This window comes from Vanessa cardui, chromosome 26 (genome assembly GCF_905220365.1).
Source record: "Vanessa cardui chromosome 26, ilVanCard2.1, whole genome shotgun sequence".
Taxonomy (NCBI): domain Eukaryota; kingdom Metazoa; phylum Arthropoda; class Insecta; order Lepidoptera; family Nymphalidae; genus Vanessa; species Vanessa cardui.
Window position 1 is genome coordinate 6,152,565 of NC_061148.1, and position 12,502 is coordinate 6,165,066.

At 34.0% G+C, this 12,502-nt stretch overlaps 1 protein-coding gene across 4 annotated transcripts in view; it reads left to right on the forward strand.

Annotated features, from left to right (window-relative positions):
* Positions 1-12,502, forward strand: part of LOC124540729 (glycerol kinase-like) — a 48,310-nt gene that overhangs the window by 20,628 nt on the left and 15,180 nt on the right. For all 4 annotated transcript variants that reach the window (XM_047118416.1, XM_047118414.1, XM_047118417.1 and 1 more), the window contains exons 2-5: positions 4,538-4,620; positions 10,216-10,372; positions 11,205-11,306; positions 12,074-12,291. In XM_047118416.1, the coding sequence (XP_046974372.1) occupies positions 4,546-4,620; positions 10,216-10,372; positions 11,205-11,306; positions 12,074-12,291 (552 nt within the window). In that variant the 5' untranslated portion in view covers positions 4,538-4,545. The remainder of the gene's footprint in view (positions 1-4,537; positions 4,621-10,215; positions 10,373-11,204; positions 11,307-12,073; positions 12,292-12,502) is intronic.

Consider the following 12,502-nt stretch of genomic DNA (forward strand, 5'->3'; position numbering starts at 1 on the left):
AGTTGCCATGACTTAGTTAAAGTTTCTTGTAACTAAGTTCAGAACGACAAAAACACGCTGCGTTGTTAGTGCTGAAACCGGCTTCAATAATGAGGTCATATATGTTTGAAATGCACAGTTCGATCGATTTAAGAGCTTATCCCTTAAGTAACAATCGATCGTAACGAAACGTGAGCTTGGCAAGAAAATAATAACTGTATTATTGCTGCCACTGGTGGCAGGATGGTTGGTTTTTTTTTGCTCGGACCAACGTGAATCGCAGCCACTGGTGGCAAGGGAACTGGAAGGTTGAAATTTTTTTTACTCGGACCAATGTGATTGCGTTTCTATAGGATACAGTATTCTTGTAATATTTTTATCCAAATAAGTTTATTAGTCATAGTTATATACGAGTAGGTATGTAGATATTCATTTACGTTATATTGTATATGCAGTATATTGTTTTTCGCAATTGTACCTGTTCCGAGATTGAGTGCCCAAAGGTTTTTTTTATGGTATAGGTGGGCGGACGAGCATATGGGCCACCTGATGGGACACCATCACCCATAGACAATGACGCTGTAAGAAATATTAACTATTCTTTACATCGTCAATGTGCCACCAACCTTGGGAACTAAGATGTTATGTCCCTTGTACCTGTAGTTACACTGGCTTACTCACCTTTCAAACCGGAACACAACAATACTGAGTACTGGTATTTTGCGGAAGAATAACTGTTGAGTGGGTGGTACCTACCCAGACGGGCTAGCACAAAGCCCTACCACCAAGTATTTTAGAAGGGCACCCGTTTCACCTAATGCGAATTTCTAATTTAGTTTTAAATATTTGTGTGTAATAAAGAACAAATAATTGATGAATAAATAAACCATTCCGTGCCGTTATGCTTATTTGTATTAATTTATTATAGTAGTAATAGTCCCGTGAAACTGCGCGTTTATTCAAGATTTTTTTTAGATATTTCGAAACCTAAGACATGTTTTTTTTATTTCATTTAATTGTAATTAGCAAGTCACTCATCGGACATGTAAATGATGAAATCTCATTTAAATGAAATCTTTTTTGTCACAAATTATACATTGGTTTAGTTAGAACTGGAGGTTGTCGATAAAAATTTAATTAAGTTTACGTTTTTACTTTTTTTTTTCTTATCAAGTCCAAGTACCGCTGTCTTAACGGCTAGTACTTTTATTAAGTCTCTAAAATTAATTCTTTGTTAAATCACAACCATTTAGTAAATGTGATAAAGATCCTCCTTATAGATCCTTTTTAATTTTATGCACATCTAAGGCGTGGAGTCCTTCAAGGCTGGACCATTAATGATTTTTTATGTGCACCTATATTCCTATAATCACTGGGATAAAAATCGGCTTAATCTTTTAATATATAAGATTATACCGCATAGCTAATATGAGAAATAAAGACAAAGATAAATCATATACAAAGTATTTTAATTCACTAAATCCGAATAATCTCGATATTTCGAATATTGTGTTTTTATCAGAAGTTTTGATGAATTAATTAATTCAATATTATAAACTGTAACATAAGTAAATAAGACTGTAGTGTGAGTAATACTCAAATATTTAAAGTAAACGTCATCTTAAAGACTCGATCGCCACACGGAATACTAATTAGGTAGCTTCTGTTATTCGGCATTGTAATAAAATAACGTCAGCGAATTAAAGATAAACATCTATACTAATGGTATATATAAGTATTTTTCTGATATTCTTTTTTTGTAAGGATGGATACAGTTAATCAAACATAATTGAGTTTATCTGTGAGAAGAGAAACTACATTTAATGCCATTATTAACTACGTATGTTCCTAAATCACAAGATGCTTTACTTTTCAGGATCACGAAGTTGCTTCTAGTTTACAACAAACAACAACAGCCTGTAAATTCCCACTGCTGGGCTAAAGGCCTCCTCTCCCATTTGAGGAGAAGATTTGGAACATATTCCATCACGCTGTTCCAAAGCGGGTTGGTGGAATACACATGTGGCAGAATTTCAATGAAATTAGACACATGCAGGTTTCCTCACTATGTTTTCCTTCACCGCTGAGCACGAGATAAATTATAAAGACAAATTAAGCACATGAAACAGCGGTGCTTGCCTGGGTTTGAACCCGCAATCATCGGTTAAGATGCACGCGTTCTAATCACTGGGCCATCTCGACTCTAAGAGTAGTAAGAAAATAAACTACATTTAATGCTATTATTAACCATGTCTGTTCCTATATCACAATATACTTTTCAGGATCACGAGATTGCTTCTATGTTAATATAACAATAATTATTCGTCATGTCACTGCGCAATCGATGACGGTTGATGCGCGGAATTCAAATTTAAGATAAATAATTGTTTTTTCTTTAAATATAATTATGATAGTAACTCTAGTAAAGTAAGTCTAACTAGTAGTCTGCCTATTTGGTGACAGGTGCATCGGGGACAAATTCTACTAATTAATGACGATTACGATACGTTCTCGATTCTATATCGATCCAAATTCGATCGAAATGCGATTGGATTGTTGTGTTGAATAGGCAAGCGATTGAACGTCAACGATTTCATTTCGATATAATTGACTGTCAATACGTTAGTAGAAATAACGATCGGTATTTTAAGAATTTTCTTATAAAATACGCTTAAGGCAAATGGAGGAATATTGGCTACTTTTTAAATCCAAAACAAATGACGATGAGTGAAGCCTTGGCCGTAAATTAGTACATATATTGTTACGACATATCATTGTTGATAATTGGCTTTATCGTATTTAGTATTCGGGAAGTATATTTAAGATGTTACACGATTTATTTAGTAATGTGTTATGTCAATAACTAACGACCCGTCCCGGCTTCGCAACGATAAAATACTGATAGTAAATTTACTACAAAAGATATTACGATCATGGGAAATTTCTAAAATGATCAGTGTTTCTTTACTATATTGTCCATGTATTATGTTAAAAAAACCTTCTTTAGTCTATCTATTAAAAAAAGCGCATCGAAATCTGTTGAGTAATTTTATAGATCTAAGCATACATAGGGATAGAGCGGTAAGCGACTTTGTTTTATACTATGTACCTAATGAATAAACTATGTCAAATAAATAAAGTCATTAATGAAAGTATCAAAAGTGCTGTTTCGTGAAACCATACCCACTTTCTCAAGGAAATGTAGGGTTTCTCGGAAATCACTTTAGGAATTGACGGTCTAGATACTCAAGAATGTTTGTTTGGTATGCAAGGACGCAATCATAATGATTTAAGATTTGGTCTGACGCCCTCCGTGTTCGATTTGTATTTACACCGGTTTTCACGGGTACGCCACTCCGAGGTCTTAGGTTCGATTCCCGGCTGAGTAAATGTAGATTATCATTAGTTTTCTATATTGCCTTGGGTCTGGGTGTTTGTGGTACCGCCGTCACTTCTGATATTCCATAACACAAGTGCTTTAGCTCCTTACATTGGGATCAGTGTAATGTATGTGATGTTGTCTTATATTTATTTATTTGGTTTGAATAAAGAATCGTATTTGATTCTTTCAATAGCCAATGTTTCTTTGGCAGTAAATAGGTTACATATTTACTGCCAAAGAAACATCCCCAATTAAATGTTAAACTGGCTGTACATTTTTATAGAGTAGATTTAATAATATACTTTAATATATATTGGCTTGGCTTTTTGGCTTAAAATCAGCATATTCATTAATGGGACACAAAGAGCCTATCCGAAGCTATCCGATACACGTGTTTTAAGTAACAGCATTAATCAATTGCGATTATCCAACTTAAGGGAAGCCAGTGCTGATCTACCTGGTGCATGATCAAGCATATAATTTGTAAATCACATTATAAGATGTTTCAATTGTCAATTAATTACGATTTCCCTAAAAAGGTAATGATGGTAAACTCAAAACTCAAACTCAAATTCCTTTATTCAATATAGAAGCATTACACTTACTTATTGATTGTCAAATAAACACTACCACCGGTTCGGAAAAAGGAACACCTTGACCTGAGAAGAACCGGCGAAAGAAACTCAGCGGGTCTTTTTTTTGTTATTTTTTTTTGTCAAATTAATAAGATACATAGTAGTATATGATTAGAAATAGCCAGGAGGCGATCGTTTCATTCCCAAGGTGTGCTATCAAACATAAACTCTCTAATTGTAAATGTCAAATTGGTAAATGTCAAATCATATTTATACATAAGTTATCATAAAACTTATAAAAAAATATGTCATAGCACACTTAAATAATAACTTACCAATGAAAAAGAAAATGCTCAAAATTCATACTATTTTAAATAAATTTATATAAATATATAAAAAATATATTTGCTTGAAATATAAAAATAATAATGACTTAAAATATAGAAACATAAATGTTATCATATAATAATGATAAGTTAAAAAAAATGATTACTTCATCATCGATTATTCGATTATTATTAATATAAAAATAATAAATCTGACTCAGTAACAAAAGAAATAACTTTGTAATGAGTAGTAATTCAGATTATTTTACTTCCAGGGGACGAGATGCCAGTTCGGGACGGCACCAAGAGATCACTCATTGGCGCCATCGACGATGGAACGAAGACAGTCAGATTCGTGGTATGAATGGCTCTTGTTACGATGGTCAATGAACTAATTTCCAAAATGTCTGAATACACTGTTAGAGCTACACGCGTCAATAGTAGACAACTATTGTTTACTAAGTACACGCACACAAGCATAGTGGAATATAAGTTTTGCGAGTGTAAGACGTAGCTTTTACGCACGCATCTATAAATGTAATAAAATTTTAGTGTCTGTTTGTATTATTAAACTAGCCCTTTTTTACTCAATACATATGTATGTATACACGGTATTATCAAAATAACATTTTTTACAATTTTTGTCGGTCTGTCTGTCTGTTTGTTCCGGCTAAATTCTGGAACGGCTGAACCGATTTCGACGGGACTTTCACTGAATAACTGATATAATAAGGAGTAACTTAGGCTACATTATTATTATTTTTTGTTAAATTCAAACGCGTACAAGGTCGCGGGCACAGCTAGTTGATAATACAATTGGACGATTTGTTATAGTTATTTTATGGAGCGTCACTCTAGTCCGAAGATAACTTTTCGAAGGTGCTATTGTCAATGTACTTTAGCTTTTTATTTCATATAACGTTAGTAAGTTACGCTTTTTGTGTGTATTTACGATTGGAATAAATAGTTCTTTGGTGTAGTGGTTATTTTATAAGACTCAATAATAGACGTAAGCGCTAAAGATATTGATTTTTTGGTCGTGAAACTCCATAGCCGGTTCCAGTTAACGAAGGGACGATTTTGAAGGGACGATGGGCTATAATGAATCTCTATAGAATTCATGTCATGTCCGAAATATATCAGAAGGACATTTTCATTATCATCAGCGTACAACAACAACAGCCTGTAAATTTCCCACTGCTGTCTTAAGGCCTCCTCTCCCTTTGAGGAGAAGTTTCGGAACACATTCCAACAAGCTGTTCCAATGCAGTTTGGCAATACACATGTGGCAGAATTTCTTCAAAATTAAACACATGCATGTTTCCTCACGATGTTTACCTTCACCGCCGAGCACGAGATGAATTATAAACACAAATTAAGCACATAAATATTCAGTGGTGCCTACCTTGGTTTGAAGCCGCGATCATCAGTTAAGATGCACGTGCTCTAATCACAGGGCCATCTCGGCTTCTTATCATCAGCATGATTAGTTTTAAATGCAAGTTCAGAAAGGTATTTTTTGTCTAGTTAGTTTCTACCCACGGTAAGTAATCTATATCAAATCTAACTGCGCAGGATTTTAATAGTGCATAAGTGCGATTTGCAACCGTATAAGCTAAACACAAGGCCCACGACGCAGCTGAAACATTAGCGCACCTGCTTATTGATAATAATGAACTTGATAATAGTGCATTTACTGCCCTCCTAGATGTATCGCGTCCTGTGCAGGCCCCGCTTGCCGGGACTCGCTATTTAATACATCCTGTGAAAATGGAAATGCACACGTCCCCTTAGAATATATGTATATATATGAAGGAGAGCAGGCAAGATTGTTTGATTCGTGGTCTTCGACATATATATTCACGAAATAATACAACATATCTGTACCTGGATTCGTATATTTTATTCAATTCTTAGTTTAGTTAGGTTGGCGGAAGAGCATATGGGCTACCTGATGGTAAGTAATCACCATCACCCATAGACAATGACGCTGTAAGAAATATTAACTATTCCTCACATCGTCAATGTGCCACCAACTTTGGGAACTAAGATGTTATGTCGCTCGTGCTTGTAGTTACACTGTTGTACCAACAGGGCACAGATTATTTCGTCAATGTCTCATAGGATACAATATTTTATAAGCCGCGACATCTGTCATATCCTTCTTGACACGTGACAATTCTTGTTTTTCTAACAAGATTCTCACTTAACTAGGAAATTAATACTATTATTCTTGGCTTTAAAATTAAATTGACTTTAGTGTCTCAACCGTACCGATCTCACTCGTGTCTTCTCCATCCTACGTGACATTGGCGAAATAATCTGTGCCCTGCCGGTACAACTAAAAGCCATTAAACTAAGAATTTACAACAACAGCCTGTAAATTCCCACTGCTGGGCTAAAGGCCTCCTCTATCTTTGAGAAGAAGGTTTGGAACATATTCCTCCACGCTGTTCCAATGCGGGTTGGTGGAATACACATGTGGCAGATTTTCTATGAAATTTGTCACATGCAGGTTTCCTCACGATGTTTTCCTTCACCGCTGAGCACGAGATGAATTATAAAGAGAAATTAAGCACATGAAACAGCGGTGCTTGCCTGGGTTTGAACCCGCAATCATCGGTTAAGATGCAGACGTTCTAACGACTGGGCCATCTCGACTCTTAGACTTTAATTGAATGATTCTCACTGGCCATCCAGAATCAAATCTCAAAACTAAGTGATTACAGTCAAAATATTTATTTATCTGTTGCTGAGATGTATCCATTAATAGAGAATCTCAAATCAATTAGGTGTCTGTTTTTCAAACATTTTTTAAGCCATTGACAAGTTATAGTGTTACCATTAAAAAAAAATTAATTTAGAGTAGAAATAAATTGCTTATTATTATAATTTTTTTTTTTAATTATCAACAGCGATTTTAACGAATTTTGAGCTCTGAGAGAATGCTAGTTAAGGGTCGATCTGTTATTACGTAAGCCTCAAAGAGAGTCTTCGTTGGATTAAAATTGAATGACGTGAGGCTTGCATGATGATTACGTCAGCAAAAGGTATTTCTCTTAAATTCCTTCGTTGCCTACAAAGGCCAAAATTTGAAACTTAAATGCTGCTCATAAATAATAATAGAGAAACGTAAACAGATTAAAAATACGTTTAAAAATGTTTACGTATAATCCTAAGAAGAATTTTGCTTACAATGTTTCAATTACTTAGACACTGGAGTCCGAACTCAGATAATCCGAACTCAAATAAACAAAAAAATTGCTGTAAAACTAGTTTAATCTTGATATTATTGTAATATAAATTATACATTGTTACGTTGTCATTAGTATTTAGTAAGATAATAAAAAACAAAAGATAGCAGAACATTCGATTTTACACATTACTTTTTCTTTTTGAATATTTTATAATATTAATTAAAATATTAAAAAGGTTTTATATATGATAAAATAATATTAATTAAAATTGAATTAATTCAGATGTATATATAGATATTATTAAAATAAAAAGCGTAGGCTCGAACACAGGGATAAAATATATTGTAATAATTAGACAAAACTAAAAATGCTTTCTTGATACCATTGCCGTTAAAAATTATTATGACCTATTTTTTAATTAGGTGTTATTAAACGTTGAATATTTTGGCGGTTTTTCGAACGAGTAACTCTACGTTAAATTTGTTTGTATTCGCGATACAAAAAGTTTGTAAGAGTGTACTCGACTGAAGTATATTTTAACTGTAGAGTTCTGAATCAGGTTAATTAAAATTATTTGCGTAATATTGTATTTAATATATAGATTTAAATATATTTATTTTTAAATTGAATAGTGATAGTCTGACAAATAGGCCACAGCTGATATGCGGTCACCATCGCCAATATGGAATATTAAGTATAACTTACCTTTCTCATTTCGCCACTAACCTTGAGGACTAAGATGTTACTTCCATTGCTACTGAAAACTGGCTCATTCCCCCTTCAAACCACAACACAACAATACTAAGTATTGTTGATTAGCAGCTGAATACGATATGAGTAGGAATCCACCCAGAAGTTACTGCATCAGTCTTATCACCAAAATAACCAAGTATCCAGATAGAACAAATTCAGTTAATTTAAATCTTAATATAACAATGAAATTTATTTAGATATTTTAACGTAAAACGGAACGTACTTGTATGTTTTCTATGAAAATTACTTGTTATGTAAATATTCTAGATATTTCGAATTCGTGACTTACTAAGTAATAAAAATACATCGCTTAAATGTGTATATTGTAGTTTGTACATTTATTTATTCAGGATAAAGTAACGTTGAATATTTATAAATTAAACAAATGTATTCCACTAAATTGGTGTAATACTCGGAGCATTTTCTGCTAGATAACCTTGTAATGTAAAGAAGAGAATATTTGGATGTGTGTCAAAAAATAAAATCGTATCCAACAAATACTATACATACTATATATATTATGTACAAACTATTTTTTTGGCGGAGACGTCACAAATAATTTTACAATAATTGTCATGTAACATTTTCCGGAATGTCATGTAATTTAAACAACTTATCTCGTCTGAAAACAAAGCTCCAATAGTCAAATCAAAATAAGAATCAAATTAAACTTTATTCAAGTAGGCCTTTACAAGCACTTTTGCATCATCATTTTACAATTAAGTGAAGCTACCACCGGTTCGGAAAATAGATTCTACCGAGAAAAACCGTCAAGAAACTCAGAAGTTACTGTATTTCAACATTTAAAAAATACAAAGTCATGTTAGTTTATACAATTATTTAAATTAATATATCCTGCTTGGAAGTGAACAGGTATCAACTCCACGCTTTTTTATCAGTTTCTAACTTGTCAGTTTGTCGTACTTATGACCCTTAGAAGTAGACAGTAATTTTTGCATAAGTGCGTTATTATCGGACGCTAAATAGTTAGTTATCTATACATATAATTTGCAAGTTGAGTAGTTGTTTTATATTAGCATTAGCTGTGCCCGCGACCTTATACGCGTTTGAATCTAACAAAAAATAATAATATTGTAGTCTAATTTACTCCCTATTATATCTCTTATCTGCCAGTGAAAGTATCGCCAAAATCGGTCCAGTCGTTTCAGAATTTAGGCGGGACGAACAGACAGACAGACACAAAATTGTAAAAAATGTTATTTTGGTATATGTACCGTGTAAAAATACATATGCATTGAGTAAAAAAGGGCTATTTTAATATTACAAACAGACACGCCAATTTTATTATATGTAGAGATGATTTAAGCTTAAGTTTAAACCATTTACTTTTCATATTTTATTATAGTTTTGTTCTATTGTTTAAGTACAATGAACTCTTACTATACGCACACATTGATATTAATAATTTCGTGCAGGGCTATGATCTGTTCGAAGTCTAGCCACAATTATACATCGTTAAAAAATAATGATATAAGTCAAATCCAATCCATTCCCATGCAATCTAAGAGCTGAGATGGCCCAGTGGTTAGAAAGTGTGCATCTTAACCGATGATTGCGGGTTCAAACCTAGGCAAGCACCACTTTATATATGTGCTTCATTTGTGTTATAATTCATCTCGTGCTCGGCGGTGAAGGAAAACATCGTGAGGAAACCTGCATGTGTCTAATTTCATCGAAATTCTGCCACATGTGCATTCTACCAACCCGCATTGGAACAGCGTGGTGGAATATGTTCCATGCACTCTCCTTAATGGAAGAGGAGGCCTTATCTCAGCAGTGAGAAATTTACAGGCTGTTACAAGAGGACAGAACTGTAGGAGAGAGCTGGGGGTAGGTTCGGAGCATATTCCAGCACGCTGCTCCAATGCGAGCTGGTTTGATATGCATGCAGCTGAATACTGTAGTAATATATAGCAATTAAAAAAAGCCATACATTTTAAAATATTCTTTAAGACTCAAGACTTACGTTGATTTTAATTTAGATATATGAAGCGGAAAGATCTGAAGAACTGGTATCCCATCAGTTGGACAAAACAGAGTCTCAGCCACAGGAAGGATGGTACGAGCAAGATCCCTTAGAAATTTTACATAATATTAAACTGTGCGCTGAAAATGCTATCGAACAATTGGCTGAATTTGGTAAGTTAATAATGTTTTTTTAAATATATTTTTATCCGATCTGAACACACGTGTCATCATGGTATGGGCATGTAATGAGGAGGAATGAGGAACATATTGTGAGGAAGGCCTTGAGCATGAATGTGGATGAATGAGGTAGAGGACGATCCAAGAAACGATGGATGGATTGTGTGAAAGAATGATACTTGTGAGATGACGTCTAAAAGAGAAGTATGGAAGGAGAAGACATCCTGCGCCGACCGTAAATAAAATTGGGATGAGGGCAGGAGGATGATGATATTTTTATCCAGTGATTTGTAACACAAACTTAATCCGGCTCAAAGGACCAATTTTATTATAACAAAAAAATATATTTAGTTATGTTATGTTATGTAACTAGACACTTTAACCAATAATATTAGAAACAAAATATAATGCATTAAACCAAAACTTATTTCCAAACAAAAAATCTTTAAACGAAACATTGACAATATCAAATATATTTATAATAATAATTTCTCTTTTCATCTTAAGTGCAATTCAATTGGTTTGTGTTTTAAGCTGTCAAATTTATCTCGTATCTTAGATAATCTTAAATGGCTCAATCTTTTAAAAGTGATGTAAAAGTTCGGTGGAGGAATGTGGGTGTGTCAGGAGCTCGGACTTCTGATACAATTTTGACTTTAAATTTTTAATGGAATGGGAATCTTAGGAGTATTAGTTGTGTTTCAAAAACGATCATTTCTTTATCCTGATCAAAAAGCACTTTTGCAACGCTTTGGAATTATAAATTTGACAAATGTTTCCGATTGTTATGTTTTTTTTTTTCATTTTATATTAAAACTCTTTGCAGGATATTCAAAAGACGACATCGTTGCCTTAGGTATTACAAATCAGAGGGAGACGACAATAGCATGGGATAAATTCACCGGTGAACCCCTGCATCCCGCTATATGTAAGTATTGTTACAGGTCGTTGTATGTTTCACCGCAATTATTACGTGATTTCAGTCTTTTTACTATAAAACAGCGATTATTCTTGTTATGTAAATGATTTGACGAACAAAAGTCATAGACACGGCATTGTTTAAAAAATCACCTCTAAAGTATTAACGCTTAATAAGCAACCTTTACCTAATTAGTTTGTAATGATGTTAAATTTACGAATAACAACAACAACAGCCTGCAAATTCCCACTGTTGGGCTAAACGCCTCCTCTCCCTTTAAGGAGAAGGTTTGGAACATATTCCCCCACGCTGTTCCAATGCGGGTTGGTGGAATACACATGTGGCAGAATTTCTATGAAATTGGTCACATGCAGGTTTCCTCGCGATGTTTTCCTTCACCGCTAAGCATGAGATGAATTATAAAGACAAATTAAGCACATGAATCAGCGGTGCTTGCATGGGTTTGAACCCGCAATCATCGGTTAAGATGCACGCGTTCTAACCAATGGGCTATCTCTGCTCTTTATTTATAAAATTACGAATAAAACAGCAATAAAGTAACTAGATTTTGCCCTCGGCTTTACAGACATTCTAGTTAGGGGAGTTCAGATTGTCAAATCCTGGCAAAAAATAAATAACGTATAGGTTATGTTCAGATTACTTTTTTAAATATTTTTTTTTAATTGTGGCGGTAAAATGGCTGATGAATAGGGCTTTGCACAAATGAGGCTTTATATGTTTAGATATTTAAATAAATATGGGATTTTGTCTTTCAGCATGGAACGATATCCGCACAGATAGCACAGTGGACGCGATATTGGCGAAAGTACCGGACCGCAACAAAAATTACCTTAAGAACATCTCAGGCTTACCAATCAGTCCCTACTTCAGCGCTCTGAAGATGAGGTGGTTGAAAGACAACATCAAGTCTGTGAGACGAGCGAGCAGGGACAAGAGGCTGCTATTTGGTACCGTCGATTCTTGGATTGTTTGGGTAAGTTTGAACTTTAACATGGATTCTTAGTAAAATCCAATTTAAAAAAAAATCTAACTTCGCATACTAGATTATATTAGCAATAAAAAGCAGCAAAGTTGCGAATAGTGCTCGTGGACGAAGAGTTACGTACCATTATCTACAGAACGGTCATTCTGTTTTTTAATATTTGTTGTTATAGTGGCTACAAAAATACATCATCTTATATATA